Raw genomic sequence first — 24,639 nt, forward strand, 5'->3', positions numbered from 1 at the left:
TCACCTTCGGGAGCGGCAGCTCGCCCACGCTCTCCCAGTGCCACCAGCCTTCAGTGGGTGCCTTTGCAGGGGGGGGCTTTTGAAGCCCATCGTTGCCTGCTCCTCCTGACTCCAGCCATTGTCAGAGCCCCCTCCGTGTGTGCACGCTCAGAGACACCCCCGCTACACTGCCACCCTCCAGCAGCACCCCCAGGCCTGACCCCCCCCCATTCCCCAGCAGGCAGGGGGGTGCCCCGTGCACAAGCCCTCCATCCCAGATTCCCTACAACCCCCCCCACACCCACCATGATCCCCCCGGGCCTGATCCCAGCCCTGCTCCACCTCTGCCCCAGCACCCAGAGCCCGCAGGGGGTGGGGGTGGGGTGCAGACCCATTGCCCCTACCCATAACCCCACCTTTCCCCCAGCCCTCCCCCCACCATGGCCCCACCCTTCCCCCTGCCCCTAAAGCCACCCCAAAATCCACCTTTACCCCAACCCTGGCCCCACACCTGCCCCAGCTTTGTCCCCACCCCATCCCCATCCCTATCGTCATCCTCCGTGTCCCTGCCCCTGCCCCAACCCCTATCCCCCTCCCCATCCCTCTCCCTCTTCCCCCTCTTCCATCCCTATTCCTACCTCTATCCCCCTCCCCATGCCCGTCCCTAACCCCCTCCCATTCCACCCCTATCCCCACCCCTATCCCCACCCCCATCCCTACCCCTATCCCATCTCTAACCCCCTCCCTGTCCCCCCTCCCCACCCCCCCTTTCGGCTGACCCCCCCGTTACCCCGTCCCGCTCCCTCTCCTCCCCCCGCCCGGCCGAGGGGCCCCGGGATGGGGGGTGAGGGGTCCCGGGGCGGGGGTGAGGGGCACCGGGGGGGGGTGAGGGGCCCCGGGGGGGGGTGAGGGGCCCCGGGGGGGGTGAGGGGCCCCGGGGGGGGCCGGTCCGGCCGGTCCCGCCGCTCCCTCCCGCCGTTTACAGCCAACACGGGGCTGCGGGCGGGGCCGGGGCGGGGGCGGGGGGTACAAATCCCGGGGAGCCGCCGCCGCCCCCGCGCCCTGCCCGGCCGCAGCCCCCGCCATGGCGACCCCCGAGGTGCGGGCAGCGGCCCTGCCCGCCGCCAGGCAGCACGCGCTGGCCGCCACCCGCCCCGGCGGCACCGGCCCGCGGCTCAGTGAGTGGGGGCGCGGGGGCGCGCCTCGGCATCCGGGCGGGGCCGCGATGGGTACCCCGGCGTGGCGGGGAGGGGTGGGTGGCACTGGGGCAGGCAGGGGTGGCGGGCAGGGGTGGGTGGCACTGGGGCAGGCAGGGGTGGCGGGGAGGGGTGGGTGGCACTGGGGCAGGGAGGGGTGGGTGGCACTGGGGCAGGCAGGGATGGCGGGGAGGGGTGGGTGGCACTGGGGCAGGCAGGGGTGGGTGGCACTGGAGCAGGCAGGGGTGGGTGGCACTGGGGCAGGCAGGGATGGCAGGGAGGGGTGGGTGGCACTGGGGCAGGCAGGGGTGGGTGGCACTGGGGCAGGCAGGGATGGCAGGGAGGGGTGGGTGGCACTGGGGCAGGCAGGAGTGGGTGGCACTGGGGCGGGCAGGGATGCAGGGAGGGGTGGGTGGCACTGGGTCAGGCAGGGGTGGGTGGCACTGGGTCAGGCAGGGGTGGGTGACACTGGGGCAGGGAGGGGTGGGTGGCACTGGGGCAGACAGGGATGGCAGGGAGGGGTGGGTGGCACTGGGGCAGGCAGGAGTGGGTGGCACTGGGGCGGGCAGGGATGCAGGGAGGGGTGGGTGGCACTGGGTCAGGCAGGGGTGGGTGGCACTGGGGCAGGGAGGGGTGGGTGGCACTGGGGCAGGCAGGGGTGGGTGGCACTGGAGCAGGCCGGGATGCAGGCAGGGGTGGGTGGCACTGGGTCAGGCAGGGGTGGGTGGCACTGGGGCAGGGAGGGGTGGGTGGCACTGGGGCAGGCAGGGGTGGGTGGCACTGGAGCAGGCCGGGATGCAGGCAGGGGTGGGTGGCACTGGAGCAGGCCGGGATGCAGGGAGGGGTGGGTGGCACTGGGGCAGGCAGGGGTGGGTGGCAGGGGTGCGTGACACTGGCGCTAAGAGGTGCTATGGAGGGACCACCCGCCCGTGCTGCTGCTCCGAGGCCTCTCTGGGTGCCCACCTCCCCAGCGTGACCCTCTCCCTGTCCCTGGAGCAGGGTAGTGCTCCTGTCCCCTGCCGAGGTGTCCCTGGGGTCACCCGTGCAGATGGGAGCTGCGGGCACCGCCGTGCAGGGTGGCGGCCCAGGGGGACGGGGACGAGGGACCTGCAGGGAGGCCTTTGCCAAATGCGCCGTTTCCCATGGCCTCTCCCGGCACGTGTGCTGGAGCCTGTGAGGACGGCTGCATCCGTCAAGGGGATGTCTGTGTGTCCGGACTGTGTGATGCGCCGTGTGGGTCACCACTGCGTTGCACCCATGGGTGCCGGCAGCTCTGTGCACCCTGTTTGCAGCAGCCCATGGGAGCTACGGGCAAGCACGGCGCTGCTGGCTCAACGCCAGCACCCTCAGCCCCCCACCCTGGGCTGCACCCCCATCCCACCCCGACCTCGGGGTGCACAGCGTCACGCCAGCCCCACATCTGGGGGGTGGCCTGTGACACCCCACCCCCCCCCCGGCTTCCTGGCTCTGAGCAGAGCAGGCTCGGAGGCATCAAGGACGTTTGCTGTGACCTTTGTGCCTCGGCTCCCGGATCGGGATGGCTGGGGGGAGCTTTGCCCCCACCTCCCTCACCCTGAGCCGGGTGGCTCCGGGCTGGCAGGGTCCCGGCTGCACCCTCCCGCCACGGCTGAGCGCAGCCGGCTCTGCCCGCCCGTGTTTGCTGTCAACACGGAGCAGGGAGCAGCCACCCGTGGGTGACTTCTCTCCAGTCCGCACCGGGTGAGAGCCAGCCCTCGTCCCGAGCAGGGGCACTGGGTGGCAAGGAGGGGGCTGCAGGGAGGGGCTGTTTCTCATCGCGTTAGGGGCAGGTCCAACCCTCCCCATGGGCTCCCTGGCCGGATCCTGCAGGCGAGGCTCCTGCTGCTGCGGCTGCCCCTTTGTGCACCCATGGGAGACGGTTTGCTGGGCTGGAAGAGCAGCCACCCCCGTTGCCTGCCCGGAGGGTCCCAGCCTCGAGGGGTGACCCCTGGAGCAGCCCCCAGTGAGCCTCTGCACAGCTGGGAGGGGATGGGGCAGGGACCAAGGGCTGGCATGGGGGGTCCCAGCCGGCACCCACAGGGTGGTGGGTTGTTCCCGCCCCGGGTGCAGCTGGAAGAGTGCGAGAGGTGGGTGCCAGGGCAGCAGGGACCCTCTCCCCAGCCCCACAGTGGGGTACGCGGCAGCACGGGGTACCCCGGGGTCCCGGTTGCGTGGGGTGCCAGCATGGTGCCGGGCACAGGAGCAGCTACGTGATCCCCAGTTCCAGCCCAGCACCCCGACCCCCAGCCCAGCACCTGGAGCTTGGGGGTGCCGGGGGGGCCGAGCAGGGCCGTGGGCAGGCAGGGCTGGCTGGCAGGAGCAGGCAGAGCGCTGCCTGCACTGCTCTGCTGGGGCCGGTTCTCCTGAGAGGCGGGAGAGGTATTAGCAGCTGCTTCCCCGTGCTGCAAATCCATTAGCACAAGTGAGTGGAAGAAGCACTTATCACCTCCTGGCCTTTGGCTTGACCCACCTTTAGGAAAAAACAACGCAGCGAGCAATGCACGTGGGCTCAGCGGCTGCTTGCGCAGAGTGGGGTGCCCCAAGCCCTGCCCCACAGTCCCCACAGCCCCCACGGCCCCAGGGTGTGCTTTAAACTCAGCCAGCACAGCCTGGGAGCAGCTTGGGGGCCCGTGGTGCAAGGAGGTGGATGGATGGATGGATGGATGGATGGATGGATGGATGGATGGATGGATGGATGGATGGATGGGGACAGCAGGGGATCGCTGTCAGCCAGCCCTGTGACGCCATGGTTTGGGGGACACATCTCAGCTTCTCTGCCGGGTCCCCCCAGCTCTGGGGAGGAGCGAGGGGCTTGCGGGGCTCAGCACCGAGCCGCAGGAGCGTTAAATTGCCGCGGCAGCAATGCTGCAGCAGTGCTGCAGGTGGGCGGGTCGTGGATGACCCGGAGGAGAAGCCGGGAGTGCCTTGCCCTCTGCAATGGAGCTGCCGAACCGCTCGGAAGCAAGGCTGATGTCCTTGGTGTGCCTATGGGAGATGGCAGCTGCTGCGGCTTTGTGGGGATGGCGACGGGGCTGGCGGGTTCCTGGGGGCTGCAGCCATCGCATGCCACGTCCGTCCCTTCCCCGCGCTCCAGCCCGCGGCTGCAGGAGCCGTCCATCCTCCCACCCCGGCAGCAGCATCCCCGGCACCCCACGGTCCATCCCGCCGGGGCGGGATCCTCTGGCCCCATGGCATGGCCCCGCTCTCCATCACTTCCCCTTTCCTCTTGGGGCCATCTCAGCCCCTCAAAACCCCTCAGCCTGGCTGGTGCCTGCATCGCCCGCCCGGGGCCGGGGTCCACCCGCCTCCCCCAGGCTCTGTTTTGTCTGATAGAAAATGCAACAGCAAGCCCAGCGATTTTTTTTCTTTTTTTTTTTTTTTTTGTGTGTCTTTCCTTGGGTTGACTTGTTTGGTTCACGCTCGGCTGCTCCTGCCATTCTTCGCCTTTCCTCACATGACGTGCAGGTGTGTATGGGAACCCTCGGCCGCCGCCGGGGCCCTAATTAGTGGCATAGAGTGTGACCCCCCGCCGGGCTTTTCACCGGCTCCACCGGGCTGGGACAGCATCGGCACAAAGTGACACATGGCACAATGGGCAGGTTGCGGAGGGGGAAAGCGGTCACTTAGGGACTGTCGGAAAAGTCCCAGGATGGCCCTGGGCTGCTGCACTCGCCGCCCGGCGCAGGATGAGGCCGCCGGGTGATGCTGGCTCGTGGCACCGTGGCGTGCGTCTGCGTGGGTCGCTGTCACGGTGCCGGGGATGGGCCAGGGCTGAGCGGGACTTTGAGCTCAAAGTTGCCGCCACGGCTGGATTCATGCCCCTGGCCCGGGAGCTGGGCTGCGGCACCACGAGCATCAGCCTAGCCCAGGATTTTGGTTAAAAACTAGGTTTGCGGGTGATAAAATGGTGAGCGGCATCCAGGGGGGATGCCCATGGCCACCCTGCACCTCCTCCTCGGCACACCCAGACCCCTCTGCCCCACAGGGTGCCTGCTGCCCATCGCCGTGGGGTGCCAGGCGTGAGCTGGGGGTGCCGGAGACCTGTCCCGCTGCCGCCTGGGCTGGAGGGGAGAGGTTTGGGGGATTTCAGGGCTATTTATGCGTCCCGTTTCCTATCTTTGCTCTGGTTTGGTTCCCCTTCAGCCTGCGCATGGGGCTGAAGACGGGAGAGGGTGTCCGAGGCTCTGATGGCTGCGTGCAGACCCCAGATCTGTAATTTGGGGTTGGGGATGCACAAAGCCCCTGGGGCAGTGAGCGGGGATGGGCATCACTTGCTGCACGCCCTGTCCTAGAGGCCAAGGTGACCATCAGGCAATAAATTTGTCCAAAATCAGCCTCGATCACTTCTGCAGAGAAGGTGACACCCTCGGCAGGGTATTTTGCTGGTCTCCACGCCATGGCCGAGGCTGGAGGAGGATGGGGCTGGGGTTGCGTCCATCCCCTCGCCGTGGCAGACGGCGGGTCCTGGGACCACCGGCCGTTCTGGAGGTCGGGAGCGAGCCCCCAGAGCACTTTGGAGCAGAGCCCTAAGGCGTGTGTGTCGGGCCAGGGGAGCCGGAGGCGATGCCCGGGCAGGGGCAGGGGGCTGGGGAGAGCAGGGCGGGTGAGTGGGAGCAATTAGCGGCGGGTGTAGTTGGGTCGGGTCCTCTTTGTCACCGGGGGCCCTTTCCCCCCGCTCCGGCCGCGGCGATGGTTAGTAGTGCGTGAGTGTCAGGGCTAATGGAGATTGCATCTGACAGGAGCTGTGAATTTGGGGCTGGGGGTGTGGAAAGGCCATGTTGAAAGACTTTTCTTTTCTCTTGGCCCCTCTGCCCCTGCCTCCCGCTCCCTGGCCGTGCCCCCCGGCAGCCTCCTGGCCCGGCCGGCCACTGCAGCCCACCCACCCCGCCGTTCCTCCCCCCACCCTGCTTGTTCATAACAGCTCAACATCTTAATTATCTGAATTAGTGCTTTCCGGTAGCAGGGGCTCCCCCTCCTCTGCCTGTCCCTCCCCATCCTTCTCTTCCTCCGCCTCCTCCTCCTCCTCCTCCTCGGTCCCCCCCCAGCCCCAAACCCCTTTGGTGGGGTGTCTACTGTCGTGATTTCCTTCTCTATTGCGATAGAGCCCTTTGCACCGTAGAGATGGGCATGGGCTGGGGGCTGGAGCCATGCAACAAGCGCCAGGCAGCTCCGGCTCTGGCTCCGGCTTTGCCGCGGTGGCCGGGGCTGGCCGGGCTTGGGGCGGGCAGGGGGCGAAGCCCTGGGACTGCCCCGTTTGCCAAGCCAGGAGCTGGTTCCTTTGTAGAAAATGAGACATTTTTTGCAGAAAGTTCCCTTGCAGGAGTTCAATGTTTTCATAATATTGGCGGGGGCGTTGTTTTGCTTCGGGATGCGGGGGCAAGCCGAGCCCGAAGGGAGTCCCCCGGGATGGCTGGTGAGGCGAAGCCCCTGTGAGAGTTTTGTAATGGGCTTTTCAGTGGAAATGGTGAAGAACAGGGAATCGTGGAGCAACATTTTTTATCACCCCTCCATTAATTTGTCCATGACTAAGCCTGTCCATCCATCCATCCGTCCATGCATCCTCTGGAGCCCCGATCCCCAAAAAGCCTTTTCTCGCTGGGGCTGTGGACTCTCCATCCCTGGAGATCTTCACCCCCCTGAGATGGGGCTCTGGTAGCGGCTCCAGGTGATGCTGTTTGAGCAGGGTTCGGACCAGAAGATGTCCAGAGGTCCCTGCCCACCTCCACTATGCCATGACCCCGAGAGCGAGACCGAATCATTGTCACCAGAGTCAGAGGTGACGTTGCAGGGCGGTGTGGCCAAGCCCAGACCCTGGGGTCACATTTCTCCCTCTGTCCTGGGGATGCTGGTGGTGTCGCCATCACCCTAAAACCCATCCCCAAAACAAGGTCATGGCGGGGAGGAAGGGGATCCAGTGACGGCAAAGGGCAGATCCTGTGCAAACGGACTGGTGTGGTCGGAGGGGGAAAGCGGCGCTGAGACCCTGCTCTGCCAGGGACCCCTGCGAGTCCAGGCTGGGGGAGCCTTCCCTGCCTCAGCTTCCCCCTGAGGAAATGAGAGGAACAGTGCTTCCTTCCTTAGGGGCGGTGGAGGGCAAGTGTATGTGTGTATATATGTTACTTAAAGACAGGCGGGCGGGTGGATGGGTGCAGAGATGGATGGGGGACGGTTGGGGGATGGATGGGTGGGTAGATGGATGGGTGGGTGGAAGGATTCAGAGGTGGATGGATGGATGGATGGGTGGGTGGATGGATGGATGGATGGGTGGGGGGGTGGATGGATGGATGGGTGGAAGGATGCAGGGAGGGATGGATGGAAGGATGCAGGGAGGGATGGAAGGGTTGAGGGATGGAGGGGTTGGATGGATGGATGGATGGATGGATGGATGGATGGATGGATGGATGGATGGATGGATGGATGGATGGATGGATGGAAGGATGCAGGGAGGGATGGAAGGGTTGAGGGATGGAGGGGTTGGATGGATGGATGGATGGATGGGTGGATGGATGGATGGATGGATGGATGGATGGATGGATGGATGGATGGATGGATGGATGGATGGATGGGCAGAGAGCTCAGCCAATGATCCAGTGTCACAGCCACAGGGCACCAGCAGTGCTGCCAGAGGGTCCGGTGCCCTCAGTGGGGGAAGACATCCCAGTGTGGTGGGAGAAGCCAGGAAGGTCCTGAGGTGGCCGAGACCACCATGCTCAGGGGAGAGCGACCTGTCCCACGTGGGTGGCTCCCCAACAGCTGGGGCTACGGAGGAGGCGCAGGGGGAGAAGAGCCCAACAAAGCCTCCCGGGGGAGGGGAAGCAGGCGAGGCGGCGGGTATTTGTGGAGTTGGAAGGGGAAATAAAAGGCAGAATGGTCACTTTGGGAATAAAGGAGACAAAAGAGGGGGAGGTTGGCGGCGGAGAGCTGGCTCCTGGTGTGCCAGCCCCCCAGGCTGCTGAACGGGCGACCGGCAGGAACTGGGCGTAACTGGGTAACGGGGAGAAGGCTAATTGCAAAAATGGCAGGGATTACCAGCACCGCCGACGTCTGTGGCAGGGCACGGGCCGGGTGAGGGAAGGTGGACACTGGGAGCCCGGTGTGCCTTGGGGGTGACCCCACGCTGGGCTGTGCGGTGGCCAGGGATGGGTGCTCCCCAACACAGGCTGCGGCCAGCGAGGGGCAAACGAGAGCAGTCCCCCAGAAATGAAGTTGCCAGGGCTGGGCTGCTGAGCATGTGTGTGGGACCAGCTCCTGCACCCAGGGAGCTGTGCCAGTGCCGGCGTCACCCAAAGGGCAGCAGGGATGCTGCGGCGCGGGGACCCCATCCCACTGCCGCGGCGTGGACCACCCATCCCCGCGGCCGGCGGGAGGGAGGCCGGCGAGCTCGCCAGCTGCCCCGGCCTCTCCAATCCTATTAGGATCATGAGTAAATCAGAGAACTTGGTGTGAGAAGAGGGGGCAGAGGGATGAAAGGGCCCGGCGGGGTCAGCAAAGCCAGGCCCTGCCATGGCAGGCGTTACGGCGTTTGACACATCGGTAAAATGATCAAGGAGCGGCTTAGAGCCGGATCAGTTCCCCAGCACCTGCATTCGCCTGGGAAGCTGCTCCCAGCCCTCGCCCTCCCCAGCCTTGGGGACCTGCCTCCTCTCGCTGGGCTCATACACCGGTTCATCCCTGTTTGTCACCCCAGTGCTTAACCTCCCAGGTGCCTCCCTGCCCCGCGGTCATCCCCGGGGGCCTTCGTAGTCTCTTTGGAGAAATCGCATCCCCAGCACCCTCATTTCCTCTCCCGAATGCAGCGCCATGGGAATCCCCAGTGCCCTGGGGTCTCATCCTGAACCCCAGGGTCCCAGGCCAGCACCCCGTGGCAGCTGGGCAGTGCCACCCTGCAGGCAGGACCAGGCTGGGCGCTCAGCCCTTGCCATGGTGGCCCCGAAAGCTCTTCCTTCCACTCGGCGGCATCCAGCTGGGACTGTCTGTCCGCGGGGTCTTCCCTGGGGACGAGGGGTGACCTCTCGGGCTGCCGTGGTGCAAGGGCAGCTCTGCCGATGTGCTGCCGGCTGAAGGCAAGCGAAGGCAGGAGGGCGGTGGGAGATGGCAGGGCTGTGCCCATCACCCACTGTCTGGGCTGCTGGCTCTGCCCGTGGCCGTGGTTTTCGGGGGATGAGCTGTCTGTCGCCAGGCTGCCCTGGAGCAGCGGGGCTGGGACGGTGGGGGATCTGCTGGAGCGAGTGGGGCAGAGGTGGGGTGGATGGGGACACCCGGCTGGGAAGGGAGCTGGGACCTGCAGGAGCTGCTGGAGCAGCCGGTGGGTCACTGGCTGTGGTGCCACCATGCTGGGGCCACCGTGCCACCGAGATGGGGTTGCCCGAGGCTGGAGAGCTCTCCTGGTGCTGCCCAAGGGGGTTTTGAGCCAAGGAAGCTGGGGATAAGGGGGGCATTGCTCATCCTGCGTGTAAAAAGTGCTGGTTGGGGTGTCCCCGGTTGTGGCATCCCTGCCCAGCGCGTGGGGGCACCTTGGGAAGGCGAAGCGTCCCCCCAGGCCGGCTCCTGTGCTGTCACCAGTGTCACCGGGCACCATGGCAGCGAGGCACCGTGGAGCAGAGCCATGCCACGGCGGGGGGGGGCACACGGACCTCCCTTAACTGGGCTGCGGGCAGCGTTTGGTGGGGGACGGCGGCGGGGGTGGGGTGCGAACCGCTGTCCGTCGCAGTCAGGGTGGGGGGGAAGGGAGGCACAGGGTGTCCCTGGGCGCGGTGTGGGGGTCCTATGGTGGGAGAAGGCGGGGGCCGACGGCCCGTTTTTGGGTGGAAACTGCCCCCCCCCAATTTTCACTGCCACAGCCCTGAGCTTGTCTCTGCCTGGGCGGGATGTGACTCTTGTTAATATGGTTTTTTCCACAAAAAGGTTTTTTTATTGTTTGGGTTTTTTTTTTTTTAAAAAAAGGCAAAATCTTGGTGTAATGAATAACTGTACTTGGAAAGGGAAAATAGTGATTTGCAGAAAGGCTTTCAGTTTGCTGGCTGGGGCAGGCTGCCGCTGCTGCCGCGCTCCCGGCTTTAAATGTCCTTCCTTTCTGCACATTTATTTCTATATAAATGTTTTATATGAAAGGAAGTGAAATTCATTTAGTAAAAGCGCCGCTTCCTGCAGGATGGAGGTTCTGGGTCTCCGCTTTAGCAGCCACCAGTCCTTTTAGCCCGTAGCTTGGCTAAGGAATGGGATGGCTGGTGCCGGGGTGGGAGGGATGCTGCCCTGCTGAGGCCACGGCCCCCCGACGCCCGTGGTTTGGGGGTGGCGGTGCCGGGAGCGGGGCGGGAGCACCCCCAGCTCCGGGGGGCTGACGGCGTGTCCTTCCCCCCCCAGCTTACAGGACGGTGTGCGGCGTCAACGGGCCGCTCGTGGTGCTGGACAACGTGAAGGTAGGAGCCCGTCTGGCGGCGGGTGACAAGGGGACCCCCCCGGGCGGTGTCGCTTGGGGCTGCGCGGGGACAACCGTGCCGCCGCGGGCGGGGCCGGGCTGCCAGCCCCCTTCCCGGGCAGGGAGGGTGCGATGGGGAGCGAGCCCCTGCCCCCCGCCGGGCTGTCCCCGGCTCCGCGGGGTCCCTGAGCCGGCCCCGAGCTCCCTCCTCTGGCCGCGGCCGGCAGCGGGCCCGTGTGCGGGCCTGCCCGCGCGGGGGGGCGCGCGGGGGGGCGCGCGTGTGCGGGGGCGCGCGTGTGCGGGGGCGCGGGGAGGCGTGTGAGCCTTCGGGTGGCCGTGGGGGTGCTCGGCACGGGCACCCTGCGCTCACCGTGTGCCCCGCACCCAGGCACCTCCTGTCCCCTGCGCCCCGCGCCCCGCCCGGGCTCTGTCCCCTGCCCCCTGTGCCCCCGAGCTCTGTCCCCTGCCCCCTGTCCCCTGCCCGAGCTCTGTCCCCTGTCCCCTGTGCCCCCGAGCTCTGTCCCCTGCCCCCTGTCCCCTGCCTGAGCTCTGTCCCCTGTCCCCTGTGCCCCCGAGCTCTGTCCCCTGCCCCCTGTCCCCTGCCCGAGCTCTGTCCCCTGTCCCCTGTCCCCTGCCCGAGCTCTGTCCCCTGTCCCCTGTGCCCCCGAGCTCTGTCCCCTGCCCCCTGTCCCCTGCCCGAGCTCTGTCCCCTGCCCCCTGTCCCCTGCCCGAGCTCTGTCCCCTGCCCCCTGCGCCCCGCGCCCCGCCCAAGCTCTGTCCCCTGCCCCCTGTCCCCGTGCCCCTCCCGAGCTCTGTCCCCTGCCCCCTGTCCCCTGCCCGAGCTCTGTCCCCTGCCCCCTGCGCCCCGCGCCCCGCCCAAGCTCTGTCCCCTGCCCCCTGTCCCCGTGCCCCTCCCGAGCTCTGTCCCCTGCCCCCTGTCCCCGTGCCCCTCCCGAGCTCTGTCCCCTGCCCCCTGTCCCCGTGCCCCTCCCGAACTCTGTCCCCTGTCCCCTGTCCCTTGTGGCCCTGCCCGAGCTCTGTCCCCTGCCCCCTGTCCCCGTGCCCCTCCTGAGCTCTGTCCCCTGTCCCTTGTGGCCCTGCCCGAGCTCTGTCCCCTGTCCCCTGTCCCCTGTGCCCCTGAGCTCTGTCCCCTGTCCCCTGTGCCCTGCGCCCCCGACCTCTGTCCCCTGCCTCTGTGCCCTGCACCCCCGAGCTCTGCCCCCTGTCCCCGTGCCCCTCCCGAGCTCTGTCCCTGCCCCCTGTCCCCTGTGCCCCCGAGCTCTGTCCCCTGCCCCCTGTCCCCTGTGCCCCCGGGCTCTGTCCCTGCCCCCTGTCCCCTGTGCCCCCGAGCTCTGTCCCTGCCCCCTGTCCCCTGTGCCCCCGAGTTCTGTCCCCTGTCCCCTGTCCCCTGTGCCCCCGGGCTCTGTCCCTGCCCCCTGTCCCCTGTGCCCCCGAGCTCTGTCCCCTGCCCCTGTGCCCTGTGCCCCCGCCCGGGCTCTGTCCCCTGCCCCCTGTCCCCTGTGCCCCCGCCCGGGCTCTGTCCCCTGCCCCCTGTCCCCTGTGCCCCCGAGCTCTGTCCCCTGCCCCCTGTCCCCTGTGCCCCCGCCCGGGCTCTGTCCCCTGCCCCCTGTCCCCTGTGCCCCCGAGCTCTGCCCCCTGCCCCCTGTCCCCTGTGCCCCCGCCCGGGCTCTGTCCCCTGCCCCCTGTCCCCTGTGCCCCCAAGCTCTGTCCCCTGCCCCTGTCCCCTGTGCCCCCGAGCTCTGTCCCCTGCCCCTGTGCCCTGCGCCCCCAAGCTCTGTCCCTGCCCCCTGTCCCCTGTGCCCCCGAGCTCTGTCCCTGCCCCCTGTCCCCTGTGCCCCCGGGCTCTGTCCCTGTGCCCTGTCCCCTGTGCCCCCAAGCTCTGTCCCTGCCCCCTGTCCCCTGTGCCCCCGAGCTCTGTCCCCTGCCCCCTGTGCCCTGTGCCCCCGAGCTCTGTCCCCTGCCCCTGTGCCCTGCGCCCCCGAGCTCTGTCCCCTGCCCCTGTGCCCTGCGCCCCCAAGCTCTGTCCCCTGCCCCCTGTCCCCTGCGCCCCCGAGCTCTGCCCCCTGCCCCCTGTGCCGTGTGCCCCTGAGCTCTGTCCCCTGCCCCGTTCCCTGTGCCCCCAAGCTCTGTCCCCTGTCCCCTGTCCCCTGTGCCCCCGGGCTCTGTCCCTGCCCCCTGTCCCCTGTGCCCCCGAGCTCTGTCCCCTGTGCCCTGTCCCCTGTGCCCCCGAGCTCTGTCCCCTGCCCCTGTGCCCTGCGCCCCCGAGCTCTGTCCCTGCCCCCTGTCCCCTGTGCCCCCGAGCTCTGTCCCCTGTGCCCTGTCCCCTGTGCCCCCGAGCTCTGTCCCTGCCCCCTGTCCCCTGTGCCCCCGAGCTCTGTCCCCTGTGCCCTGTCCCCTGTGCCCCCGAGCTCTGTCCCCTGTCCCCTGTCCCCTGTGCCCCCGGGCTCTGTCCCTGTGCCCTGTCCCCTGTGCCCCCGCCCGGGCTCTGTCCCCTGCCCCTGTCCCCTGTGCCCCCGGGCTCTGTCCCTGCCCCCTGTCCCCTGTGCCCCCGAGCTCTGTCCCCTGTGCCCTGTCCCCTGTGCCCCCGAGCTCTGTCCCCTGTCCCCTGTCCCCTGTGCCCCCGGGCTCTGTCCCTGCCCCCTGTCCCCTGTGCCCCCGAGCTCTGTCCCCTGTCCCCTGTCCCCTGTGCCCCCGAGCTCTGTCCCCTGTGCCCTGTCCCCTGTGCCCCCGAGCTCTGTCCCCTGCCCCCTGTCCCCTGTGCCCCCGAGCTCTGTCCCCTGCCCCTGTGCCCTGCGCCCCCAAGCTCTGTCCCCTGTGCCCTGTCCCCTGTGCCCCCGAGCTCTGTCCCCTGCCCCTGTGCCCTGCGCCCCCGAGCTCTGTCCCCTGCCCCCTGTCCCCGTGCCCCTCCCGAGCTCTGTCCCCTGCCCCCTGTCCCCTGTGCCCCCGCCCGGGCTCTGTCCCCTGTCCCCTGTCCCCTGTGCCCCCGAGCTCTGTCCCCTGTGCCCTGTCCCCTGTGCCCCCGAGCTCTGTCCCCTGTCCCCTGTCCCCTGTGCCCCCGGGCTCTGTCCCTGCCCCCTGTCCCCTGTGCCCCCGAGCTCTGTCCCCTGTACCCTGTGCCCTGCGCCCCTGCCCGATCTCTGGCTCTGTCCAGGAGCCAGGTCGGAGCGAGGCCACAGCACGATCCCCAGCTCAGCCTGTCCCCCCAGCTCCGGTGGCACGTTGGTGTCACCCTGCTGTTGGTGCTCTGGGAGCGGGGGCTGGGACCGCTTGGGTGGGCGCTGGGCGTTTCAGCATCCCCGCGTGGCACGGCCAGCCGGGACCCTCCGAGGGGCTTTGTTGGCCGGTGGCTCATTTCTATGGCCCCTTTCATGCCCAGCCCGGCAGGATGGGAATTAATAAGCTCAATTAAAGAGCCAGACTGTGGCGGGTGTTTCCTTCGCTTTGTTGTCCTTTATGCAAAGGTCTTTACGAAAGAATTAAAGTCCAAAGTTCACAGTGCCGGAGCCAGCCCTGGTGGCTGGGAGTGAGGAGGAGGAGGAGGAGGAGACTGAAGAGAATACAGAGCGTGCTGGCAGGCAGGGCTGGGCAGGCGTGCTCGTAGAGCGAATGCCCTTGGATGTTGTCCCCAGAGCAGCATGTGTCCCTCAGCCAAGGGGCTGCAGAAGAGTCCCCTCCACCCGCCCCGGTGGTCCCGGCTGGGCGGGAGGCCAGGGAGGGAGGTCGGTGTCCCTGGGGGCTGCAGCCCATACCCAGCACCAGTGCTGGGTCCTGCTCACCCCTCTGCCCGTGCGGCTTGGCTTGGCCGATGTGAGGTGGTTAAACTGGTGATCCCCTGACTTAACCTTTCTCATGGGGGGCTGTGGGGGATCCGGCGGCTCCCTGGGAGACACCCAGAGCCATCCCAAGGGGTGCCATCAACTCCGGGGGGTTTATGTGGGGCTGTGGATGCGGTGTGTCAGGCTCTCAGAGATGCTGCTTTATGCAGCTGAGGGGTCTGTCTGCTTCAGGTAGGAAAAGGGGTTTGAATTTGTTAGTTGTCAGGCTCTGGGCAGCCAGGTGTGTCTGAGAGCACCCTTGGGGGAAGGGGGGCACCCTGCAATGTTGGGGAAACTGAGGCACGGATCAGTGCCACAGCCTGGAGCATGTTTTGGGATGGGGCTGGGGCAGGCAGCACCTTCTCCCTGATACCTCCTCCTGCCTGGGCTCTGCCTGTCCCTGCCTGGTGTGGTGGGTGCTGCCTGTTGGCATCAGCTGCTGAATGTCCCCCCGCCCCGGTGTTTGGTGGCTGCAGGGAGCACAATCCCCCCGACCACAGGACGGGAAACTGAGGCAGCCCTGGCAGACAAGCCTGTGCAGGCAGGGGGTGTGAGGGGTGGTCTGGAGCGGGGAGAGGAGCCTCCACCACGCGTCTCACCTTGACCCTGCCCCTACAGTTTGCCCAATACGCCGAGATCGTGCACTTCATGCTGCCCAACGGCACCAGCCGCAGCGGGCAGGTGCTGGAGGTGATGGGCTCCAAAGCCATCGTCCAGGTGAGCCCAGTGCGGCGGGGACGGGGCGGGATGGGGACGCCTGGGTGCTGCATGGCCCGGGGCTCTGGCCCGGGGCTCTGTCCCCCTCCAGCGGTGGCTGCTGCAGCCGGCAGGGCCCTGGGACTCTTGTCCCAGCTCTCCCAGTTTGGCAGGCATGGCCCCGTGCTGGGTCTCCATCCTGCTGTGCCCATCCTCCCCTCGCCCGAGCTGCCCACCCAGGTCCCCCCCACCATGTCCCCACTGGGAAGAGACCGCAGCCTCCTCAGGACCCCCCATCCCTCATCCCCGTGTCCTCCCCGCTGGCATCCCTGGGCTGCCTCCTCTCCCATCCCAGCAGGAAAACTTTAACGACCCATCTGCCATCACCCCACAGCCACCAGCCCTCAGTGGGGCCGGGACCAGGGCAGGCAGCGGGCTCCTGGGGTGCCCGGAGCGGGTTTGGGGTGCCCCCTCAAACCGGGGCAGCCAAGCAGTGGGGTTTCACCATGAGCACTGGGGCTGTTTGGGGCTGTCCTGCCCAACTAGCCTGGGTCCCCTCCCACCCGGGTCCCCCCCAGATCAGCCAGCCCAGGGCTTGGGGTGGCTGCGCAGCAGACCTGGCTGGGTTGTGGCTGGCGAGCCGCCAGTCCTCGCTCCTCTAATGCTGCCCGGACCTCTGCAGCGCCCTTTTAATCCTATTAGGGAGTCAGCCTCGGGAGGGAAAGAAAAAAAAGGGGGGGAGGGGGGCGGGAAATTGAAAAAAAAAGAGCTTTTTGCAGCAGCAGCTTTTGCCAGGGGCTGACCTACATGCACCCACACGCACCCAGGTGCTGCGGCCATCGCCCGCCCTCGTGGCTGCCGCATCCCCCCCAGCCGGGTGCCCCCGGCTTTCCCAAGCCAGCCCTTCTCCCAGGGGCCACACGGCTCTAATTAAAGCCGTGATCTGGAGGTTAATTAATATAAATGGTGTCAAATATTATACCGATCAAAATGCCTTTGGTTTCCCTGCCCTGCCTGAGGCCCTTGAGCTGTGCTCACTGCATTAACGAGAGTGTGGTCCCCCCTCCCCTGCCCGCCCCCCCCCAAGCCAAAACCCCTGAGGAGGGAGTTTTCTTAACCCTGCGTTTCTCCCCCTCTTTTGTCACCTCTCCCTGATGGGTTTTTCGGGTAAGCACGTACCACATCACCTCCCTGCGGAGACCCCAGCCACCCCCGAGCCCCCTGGCCCCCTGCGCCTGCTAATCCCCACCCGCCTCATGCCCTGGGGTCTCCGCAGGTGTTTGAAGGAACATCTGGAATCGACGCCAAGAAGACCTCCTGCGAGTTTACTGGGGACATCCTCCGGACCCCGGTTTCTGAGGACATGCTGGGTAAGCCCAGTCTGCCGCTGAGCCCCGACACATCTCAGTGCACAGATGATGGGCTAACACAGGTGCAGGCAGCTGGGGGGGGGACAGGCAGTTTTGGGGGTGTTGGGTCTTGGGGTTCAGCTCTGCTGCTGCCCAGGGGCTGAGGCTCTCCCTGTCTGGTGCTGGGAGAGTCACAGCCAGTGTGGGGAGATGATGATGGTCACCCTCGTACAGGGCTAAAACGTCCCTCTGGGCCCACTCTGCCCAGTTATCCCTGGAGAAAAAGCTTGGACTGGACTGGGAAAAGGTTTCCTGGGTGAGGACAGGGGAACTTCAGCCCGTGGTTGTGCCGTTAGCGCTCTCATCACCTCGACCTTAGGAGAGCTGGGGGACGCCCAGCATCTTCCCCGTCTGTGCTGAGACCTGAGATGAGACCTGAGGGCGCACGGGGGGGACAGGTCACCCCTGTCCCCATGGGGACACTTGTCCGGGTGGAGCTGGATGCTGGCAGACCCCCAAGGCCCAGAGCAGCCCCCCGCAGGGCTGTTCAAACTCAGCCCCAGGCACTTGGCCCCCTCAAGCTACGTTAGAGACTCCTGAGGGTCCCCAAAGCAGCCCTGGGGAGTTGCAGCCGGTGACGGCGGTCGCTCGGGGTCCCGGCAGAGGGACCTTGGCTGACGCACGGTATCGCTTCCCGGTCGGGGGGCCAGGTGTCTCCTGCAATCTCCTTCCCATCTCTGCCGGCAGCGTGAAACCCGGCCAGAGCCCTGCCTGCAAAGGGCAGCGGTAAAGGGCAGCCTGTCTGGGAGGGGGCAGGTGTCGAGCGCGGTACGGCCGCATGCGGTGACGGCCGGACAGGTCCCGGCTCCCCGGCAGCGGGCATGGAGCCCCGGGCTCCTTTCCGAGGCAGGGTCCCCCTGTCCCCATGCAGGGTCCGGGCATGAGGCCCCCGGGAGGGGGGCTGGGCCGGGCAGGGGTGCGCATCACGGCTGCATCGCCCCTTCCCTCCCCTCTGCCGCTCTTTGTGCCGCGGCGCTGAATTAAGCCGCTGCGAGACGTGGGTGCCCAGCGAGCACCAAGGTTACTGACCTTTCATGCTCCGTGCTCCCGCGCCCCGGCCCCGCCGTCAGCTTGATCTGCTCTGACAGCGGCGATGCTTCCCTGGCCCGTCAGGGACCCGAAGACAGTCCCACAGGGGCGGCAGCGGCACGCGGGGGGGCCGGCACGGCGGCTTTGCCACTATCGATCCCACGGCTCGGAGCTGCTCGATGAGGCTGAGCGTGAACAGCGATGCAGCGGCTCTCTGGGAGCCTTGTACCCCCGCCCTGGGGCTGGGATGGGGGGGTCTTGGTGTCACCCCCACCTACGTGGGAGCTGGGGACCCCAAGGGGGAGGTGACGGCTCGGATGGCATTGCGGGGGGTCTCGGGCGACATGGTAGGACCACCACCTGGTAGGTGTCACCCAGCCCTTGGGTGCCAGGCTCCTCGCTCGCCCCGTGCAGTGACACAGGGACGCCTCGACCCCCGGCATGCGGGGCTGTGGGATGCAGCGCCGAGGGCTTGGGGTGCTCACAGCCACCCTGGGTGCAAAGCCCTCCGCTCCTCACCCGCAGACCCCCATCCCCTGTGGGACACCCCGGGCAGCGGGGACGCCCTGTTGCCAGCCCTGGGTGCTCTCCGTTTCCCGGGTTTCCCCACGGCTGGGTGTACTCCTGAGGAAGCCCAAGGGGCAGGATAGTCCCTGGGTGGCCCCGCACGCTGTGGGGGGGCTCGCAGGCGATGAGCAGCTCTCTCCTTGCAGGTCGGGTCTTCAATGGCTCTGCCAAACCCATCGACAGCGGCCCCCCGGTGATGGCCGAGGACTTCCTGGACATTAACGGTGACGGTTCCGGGCACGGCATCGCTTTGCTGGCTCCTTTTACCAGCTGCAGGAGATGCCGGAGGGTCTTGGGGGCAGCCCGGCATCCGGGGATGACCCAGGGCCCTGATGGCCAGAGCGGTCCCATGGTGCCGCCCCCACCCCAGCTCCCCGGGGGGGGTCCCTGTTGGGGTGTCCTGGGTGGGGGTATGGGTGCAGGGTTGGTGCCTGCTCAGCCCATCCCACCCCAGTGATGGTGCAGGGTGGCTGCACTGGTCCAAGAATGTGCTTCTTCCTTAGCTCCAGTGGCTCCTGCCTCCGTTTTAGCACCAACGGGGGCGATTCCTCCATTTTGGGGTGTCCCACGGGTGCCTCATTCTCTTTCCTGCTCCAGGCCAGCCCATCAACCCCCATGGCCGCATCTACCCCGAGGAGATGATCCAGACCGGGATCTCGCCCATTGACGTCATGAACAGCATCGCCCGGGGGCAGAAGATCCCCATCTTCTCCGCTGCCGGTCTCCCCCACAATGAGGTGGGTCCCCACGGGGCGCCGAACCCCCAGCACAGCCCCGGCAGCCGGTGGAGGAGGAGGATGAGGATGGAGGAGGCAGCGTGGGGGGGATTTGGGAGGGCTGGAGACTGTCTCCTGCGTCTCTCCTCCTCTCCTTGCTGTGCTCTGGCTCTCTGCTTGCCATGATGGGCCTTTTGGCGGGGGGTGTTGTGTTCCCTGACCCCTCTCCACGCAGCCACGCAGGGAGATGGGGTGGTGCCTGCAGGAGGAGGGAAGCTCACGTTACCTTGTGCCTCAGTTTCCCCATCTGCAGAGCGAGGGGTAAAGCAAACCCTGGCAAGAGCTGCGGTGGGAGGGGAGAGGTGATGTGGGCTTGTCCAACATGGGGTCCCCAAGCCTGGGGGGGGGTGGGGGTGGGGGCCATGGGCCATGCGAGCATGGCCATGCCGGGCATTGGAAATACCAGCCTGATGCGCAGTGGCTGGGCAGTGCCGCCTCGGCACCCCCCTGCCCTGGCACAGACAGTGATGCGATGGGATGGAAAACCAGCCCTGACAGATCGGGAGCGACAGAGGGTGACCACGGGTCAAGTCAGGGCCTGGCTCGATGGGTGCTGTGCCGCGGCGAGGGGGCACAGATGGCTGGGGGTGGGGGGAGAGCCCACTCCCCCCAGACCCACGGGGCTGGGTACCCACCTGCGGGCTGGGTGGGCAGCTGGGGGTGCCGGTGCCCGTGCCGGGACGCTCTCTCCTGTGCTGGTTCCTATTTGTCCTATCTCCGTCCCCTGCCCCTCGCTGTCACGGGGGCCCTAATGTGGTCCCAGGGGGGCTGTCGGCCCTCTGGGGGGGGCTTGGCCACGGACGCTGGCCCCGTGCTGCCTGCCTGTCCCCGTCCCGCCGCAGATCGCCGCGCAGATCTGCCGCCAGGCCGGCCTGGTGAAGAAGTCCAAGGATGTGGTGGACTACCACGAGGACAACTTCGCCATCGTCTTTGCTGCCATGGGGGTGAGTCAGGGACGGGCCGGGACGGCCCAGCCGGCCTCGGCAAAGGCGGCCGACGGGGAGCCCAAATCGCGCAGGACGTGTGGGCAGCCTTGCTGCCACCTCGGCCCTCGCCTGCCTCAGTTTCCCCACGCATGAACCACCCTGCTCCTGCTCACCGGCCTCTCCTCCCACGTGGGCAGGTGAACATGGAGACAGCTCGCTTCTTCAAGTCGGACTTTGAGGAGAACGGCTCCATGGAGAATGTGTGCCTCTTCCTCAACCTGGCCAATGACCCCACGTGAGTCTGCCCCATGGCTCCAGCATGTGGGTCTCCTCCTCCTCCTCTTCCTCCTCCTCCTCCTTTCTCCTTCTCCTCCTTCTCCTCCTCCTTTCTCCTTTTTCTCCTTCTCCTTCTCCTCCTTCTTCTCCTCCTTCTCCTTCTCCTTCTCCTTCTTCTCCTTCTCCTTCTCCTTCTCCTTCTCCTTCTCCTTCTCCTTCTCCTTCTCCTTCTCCTTCTCCTTCTCCTTCTCCTTCTCCTTCTCCTTTCCTTCTTCTCCTTCTCCTTCTCCTTTCTCCTTTCTCCTTTCTCCTTCTCCTTCTCCTTCTCCTTCTCCTCCTTCTCCTTCTCCTTCTCCTTCTCCTTCTCCTTCTCCTTCTCCTTCTCCTTCTCCTTCTCCTTCTCCTTCTCCTTCTCCTTCTCCTTCTCCTTCTCTTTTTCCTTCTCCTTCTCCTTCTCCTTCTCCTTTCTCCTTTCTCCTTTCTCCTTTCTCCTTCTCCTTCTCCTTCTCCTTCTCTTTTTCCTTCTCCTTCTCCTTCTCTTTTTCCTTCTCCTTCTCCTTCTCCTTCTCCTTCTCTTTTTCCTTCTCCTTCTCCTTCTCCTTCTCCTTCTCCTCCTTCTCCTTCTCCTTCTCCTTCTCCTTCTCCTCCTTCTCCTTCTCCTTCTCCTTCTCCTTCTCCTTCTCCTTCTCCTTCTCCTTCTCCTCCTTCTCCTTCTCTTTTTCCTTCTCCTTCTCCTTCTCCTTCTCCTTCTCCTTCTCATTCTCATTCTCATTCTCCTTCTCCTTCTCCTTTCTCCTTTCTCCTTTCTCCTTCTCTTTTTCCTTCTCCTTCTCCTTTTTCCTCCCTCCTCACTGAGGACCTGATCTGTCTCGGGTGGATCGAGGTGCAGGGGCTGGCACTGGGTGCAGCTGGGGGTCATTAGGGTCCTGCTGTGCACGGGAACCCCAAAGGCTGCGGGTCCCTCTGCTCCCCAGGGGCCAGCCCCACTCCTGGGCACTTCAAGCCCTGCCCTGAGCAGCAGAGCGGGGGCTGCAGGAGCATGGGGGGGCCCTACCATCCTGCACGGTGCTGAGTCCCTCGGGCTCCTTCGTGTGCTCTCCCGGCACCCCCCACACCTGCCCCTGTGCTGGGACGGGAGCAGCCTCCAGCATGGCTCTGTGAGGGGCACCGTGGGGGTGCAGAGGGCTGCGCCCAGGCTGACTCCAGGGATGCTCTGGGAGGGTGTAATTGGGATCTGGGGGTGCTCGCCCTCTCCCCCGTGCAGGATTGAGCGGATCATAACCCCGCGCCTGGCCCTGACCACCGCCGAGTTCCTCGCCTACCAGTGCGAGAAGCACGTGCTGGTGATCCTGACGGACATGAGCTCCTACGCCGAGGCCCTGCGGGAGGTCAGCGCGTGTCCCCCGGGGCCTGCCCCGGTGCCGCGTCCTCCCCGTGTGGTGGGGAATGAGGACTGTCCTCTGCGGGTGCCCGGGGTGCCCAGGGTGCTCGGGGTGCTTAGGGTTCCCAGAGTGCTTGGGGTGTTTGGGATGCCTGGGGTGCTGGGGGTGCTCAGGGTACCCGAGGCGCTTGGGGTGCCTGGGGTGCTCAGGGTGCCCAGGATACTTGGGGTGCTTGGGGTGCTGGGGATGCTCAGGGTACCCGAGGCGCTTGGGGTGCCCGGGGTGCTTTGAGTGCTCAGGGTACCCAGGATACTGAGGGTGCTTGGGGTGCCTGGGATGCCCGGGGTGCTTGGAGTGCCCAGCTGCTGGGGTGCTCAGGGTGCCTGGAGTTCTTGGGGTGCTCAGGGGGCCCAGGATAGTTGAGGTACATGGGGTGCCTGGGGTGCTTGGAGTTCTTGGGGTGTCTGAGGCTGGGGTTGCTGGGATTGCCCAGGGTGCCCAGGTTGCCTGGGGTGCTTGGGGTGCTCAGGGTCCTCAGGGTGCCCATGATATTTGGGGTACTTGGGGTGCCTGGGGTGCTCAGAGTGCCTGGAGTTCTTGGGGTGCTCAGGGTGCCCAGGGTGCTGGGTGTGCTCGGGGTGCTTGAGCCCCTCCATCACTAACTGCAGCCCCGCCGTCCCACAGGTGTCAGCGGCCAGGGAGGAGGTGCCCGGGCGCCGCGGCTTCCCCGGCTACATGTACACCGACCTGGCCACCATCTACGAGCGGGCCGGGCGCGTGGAGGGCAGGAACGGCTCCATCACGCAGATCCCCATCCTGACCATGCCCAACGACGGTCAGCGGCGGGGGGGCACGGGGGTCCCCGTGGGGTGTGCGGTGCCACCGCTGTGCCCGCACCAGGCAGCCACAGGGCTGGGAAATGCCAAATTGTTTTGTTTTAAAGAGTTTTGCAGCGAAAAAGAGTCGGGGCAGCGAAGCTTTAGGGTTACTCCCCCGCAGCCGGAGCAGAGTGCTGGGTTGCAGCCAAAGGATGTGGTTGGGGGGGGACCTCAGACTTGGGGTGCCTGGTGGTGCGTGCAGGCGTGGGTGTGCCCACGGGTGTGTGCACACATGGGCAGGTCTAAAACAGGCTTTTCTCTGCCCAGTGATGGGGGAAACCGGCTCTTGCTCACAGCCACAGGCTGGTGCAGCTTCCCCATGGCCGTGCTGCTCTGGTCACCCCCCAGTGTGGGGCACGGCCGTGTCCTGAGCCCGGCCGAGCAGCCAGACACACTTTTGGGGTTCAAATCACCCTGCTTTTCCCCAGACATCACCCACCCAATCCCCGACCTGACGGGCTTCATCACCGAGGGGCAGATCTACGTCGACCGGCAGCTCCACAACAGGCAGGTTCGTCCCTGTGTCCCTTCCCAGCCCCATGCCACGGTGGAGTGGGGATGGATCCAGCACCGCCGTGCTCGCTGGCATCGTGTGGGGCTGGAAACCAATGGAGAGCACCGGGCCGGGGGGTGCTGAGGGCAGGGGGGGACCCCGAAGTGAGGGCAGTGGTCCCCTTGCCTGCACGGCAGGGCTGGCAGCAGGCAGACATGGGTGGGGGTCCCTCTCGCCCTGCAGATTTACCCCCCCATCAATGTGCTGCCCTCCCTATCCCGCCTGATGAAGTCGGCCATCGGGGAGGGCATGACCAGGAAGGACCATGGGGATGTCTCCAACCAGCTGGTAAGGGCTGGGCAGGAGGGGGATGATGATGGGGAGTGGGGAGCGGGATCATTTGTCGCTTCAGAGCCCTCCTCCCCCTGCTTGGGGCTGAGATCTTGCTGCCCTTGGCCGTGATGGACTCGAGTGCTTATTTTTGGCACCTCCTTGATGTGTTGGGGTCAGGGGGTGGGATGCTTTGCCCTGGGAAGTGGGAAGTCCAGGAGATGCAAAGCCCCAAAGCAGGGACGGAGCTGTAGCTTGTCGTGCTGCAAGAACCCCAAGCTGACAGCAAGCAGGACTTTTTTCCATGCAGCATATATTTTATATACAATCTAATTATTCAGAAATATAATTGTGGATGCTGCAGAGACCAGAGGGCTTTGAAAAGTGCCTGGTCACCCAGGCCGAGCCCGGGCGGGCAGACCCTGCTCGGGGCATCCCCCAGGCACAGGGTGACGCAGCCGGGCAGCAAAGAGCCGAGCGAAGGCTGGCGTTTCCCTAAGCCGCTCCCAAAGCCGGGCAGGGGGAAGCCTCTCGCTGCTACCCCTGCTCTGCCTGCCCGGCGGCTTGCACGGAGCGTCCGTCTGTCCTGACGGCCGCCCACCCGGCCCGCAGTATGCCTGCTACGCCATCGGGAAGGACGTGCAGGCGATGAAGGCGGTGGTGGGGGAAGAGGCGCTGTCGCCCGACGACCTGCTTTACCTGGAGTTCCTGCAGAAGTTCGAGAAGCACTTCATCACCCAGGGTGAGACGGGCGGCTGGACCCCAGCCCCAGAGCTGGGAGGGGGTTTTGGGACTGGACCAGACCCCCAGAATCTTCCCACTCCTGCATCTCCCTTCCCTGCATCTCATCCCAGGTCCCTATGAGAACCGGAGCATCTTCGAGTCCCTGGACATTGGCTGGCAGCTGCTGCGCATCTTCCCCAAGCAGCTGCTGAAGCGCATCCCCGAGAGCATCCTGGCTGAGTACTACCCACGCGAGGCCAAGGGGTCGGGCCAGGGGCTGGCCAGCACCGCCCTCTAACCCCCCCGAGCTCCAGGATGAGATGGTCAACGTTGGGGAGCGGCCTTGACTCCCCCAAAACCTCTCTGGACCATCCAAAAGTCCCTTCGGTGGGGCTGGCCAGGGTTAGCCGCCGGGAGGCTGCAGAGGGCTGTGGGTCCTCGGCACCGGCATCCCAAAGTGGTGAGAAACTTCTCCTTGCTCAATAAAACCAGCGTGGTCACCAAGACTGCTCCGTGCTCTTGCGCTTCCCACTGCGGCCGTTTCGTTCCCACGCCATGGCCGTTCCCACCCTCCTGCCTGCACCCTGCGGGAGCCGCTCTCCTCGCCCGACGCAGGCAGAGCTCCTCGCCCGGCAGGGCAGAGGTGCAGGGAGCTGCCCGAGCTCCCGCCGGCATCTCCAACCACAGCATTTTCCTATTTTAAGATG

At 66.3% G+C, this 24,639-nt stretch overlaps 1 protein-coding gene across 1 annotated transcript; it reads left to right on the forward strand.

Annotated features, from left to right (window-relative positions):
- Window positions 1-942: 942 nt before the first annotated feature.
- ATP6V1B1 (ATPase H+ transporting V1 subunit B1) lies at window positions 943-24,430 on the forward strand. The gene is made up of 14 exons (XM_064448780.1): window positions 943-1,157; window positions 10,557-10,612; window positions 15,066-15,164; window positions 16,420-16,513; window positions 18,295-18,372; window positions 18,746-18,885; window positions 19,767-19,868; window positions 20,048-20,145; window positions 21,391-21,514; window positions 22,193-22,343; window positions 22,815-22,897; window positions 23,123-23,227; window positions 23,822-23,951; window positions 24,064-24,430. Exons 1-14 carry the CDS (start codon window positions 1,064-1,066, stop codon window positions 24,228-24,230), a joined length of 1,521 nt encoding a protein of 506 aa, XP_064304850.1. The 5' UTR covers window positions 943-1,063; the 3' UTR covers window positions 24,231-24,430.
- The last annotated feature ends 209 nt before the right edge of the window (window positions 24,431-24,639 follow it).

Source organism: Phalacrocorax carbo, chromosome 4 (assembly GCF_963921805.1).
Source record: "Phalacrocorax carbo chromosome 4, bPhaCar2.1, whole genome shotgun sequence".
NCBI lineage: Eukaryota > Metazoa > Chordata > Aves > Suliformes > Phalacrocoracidae > Phalacrocorax > Phalacrocorax carbo.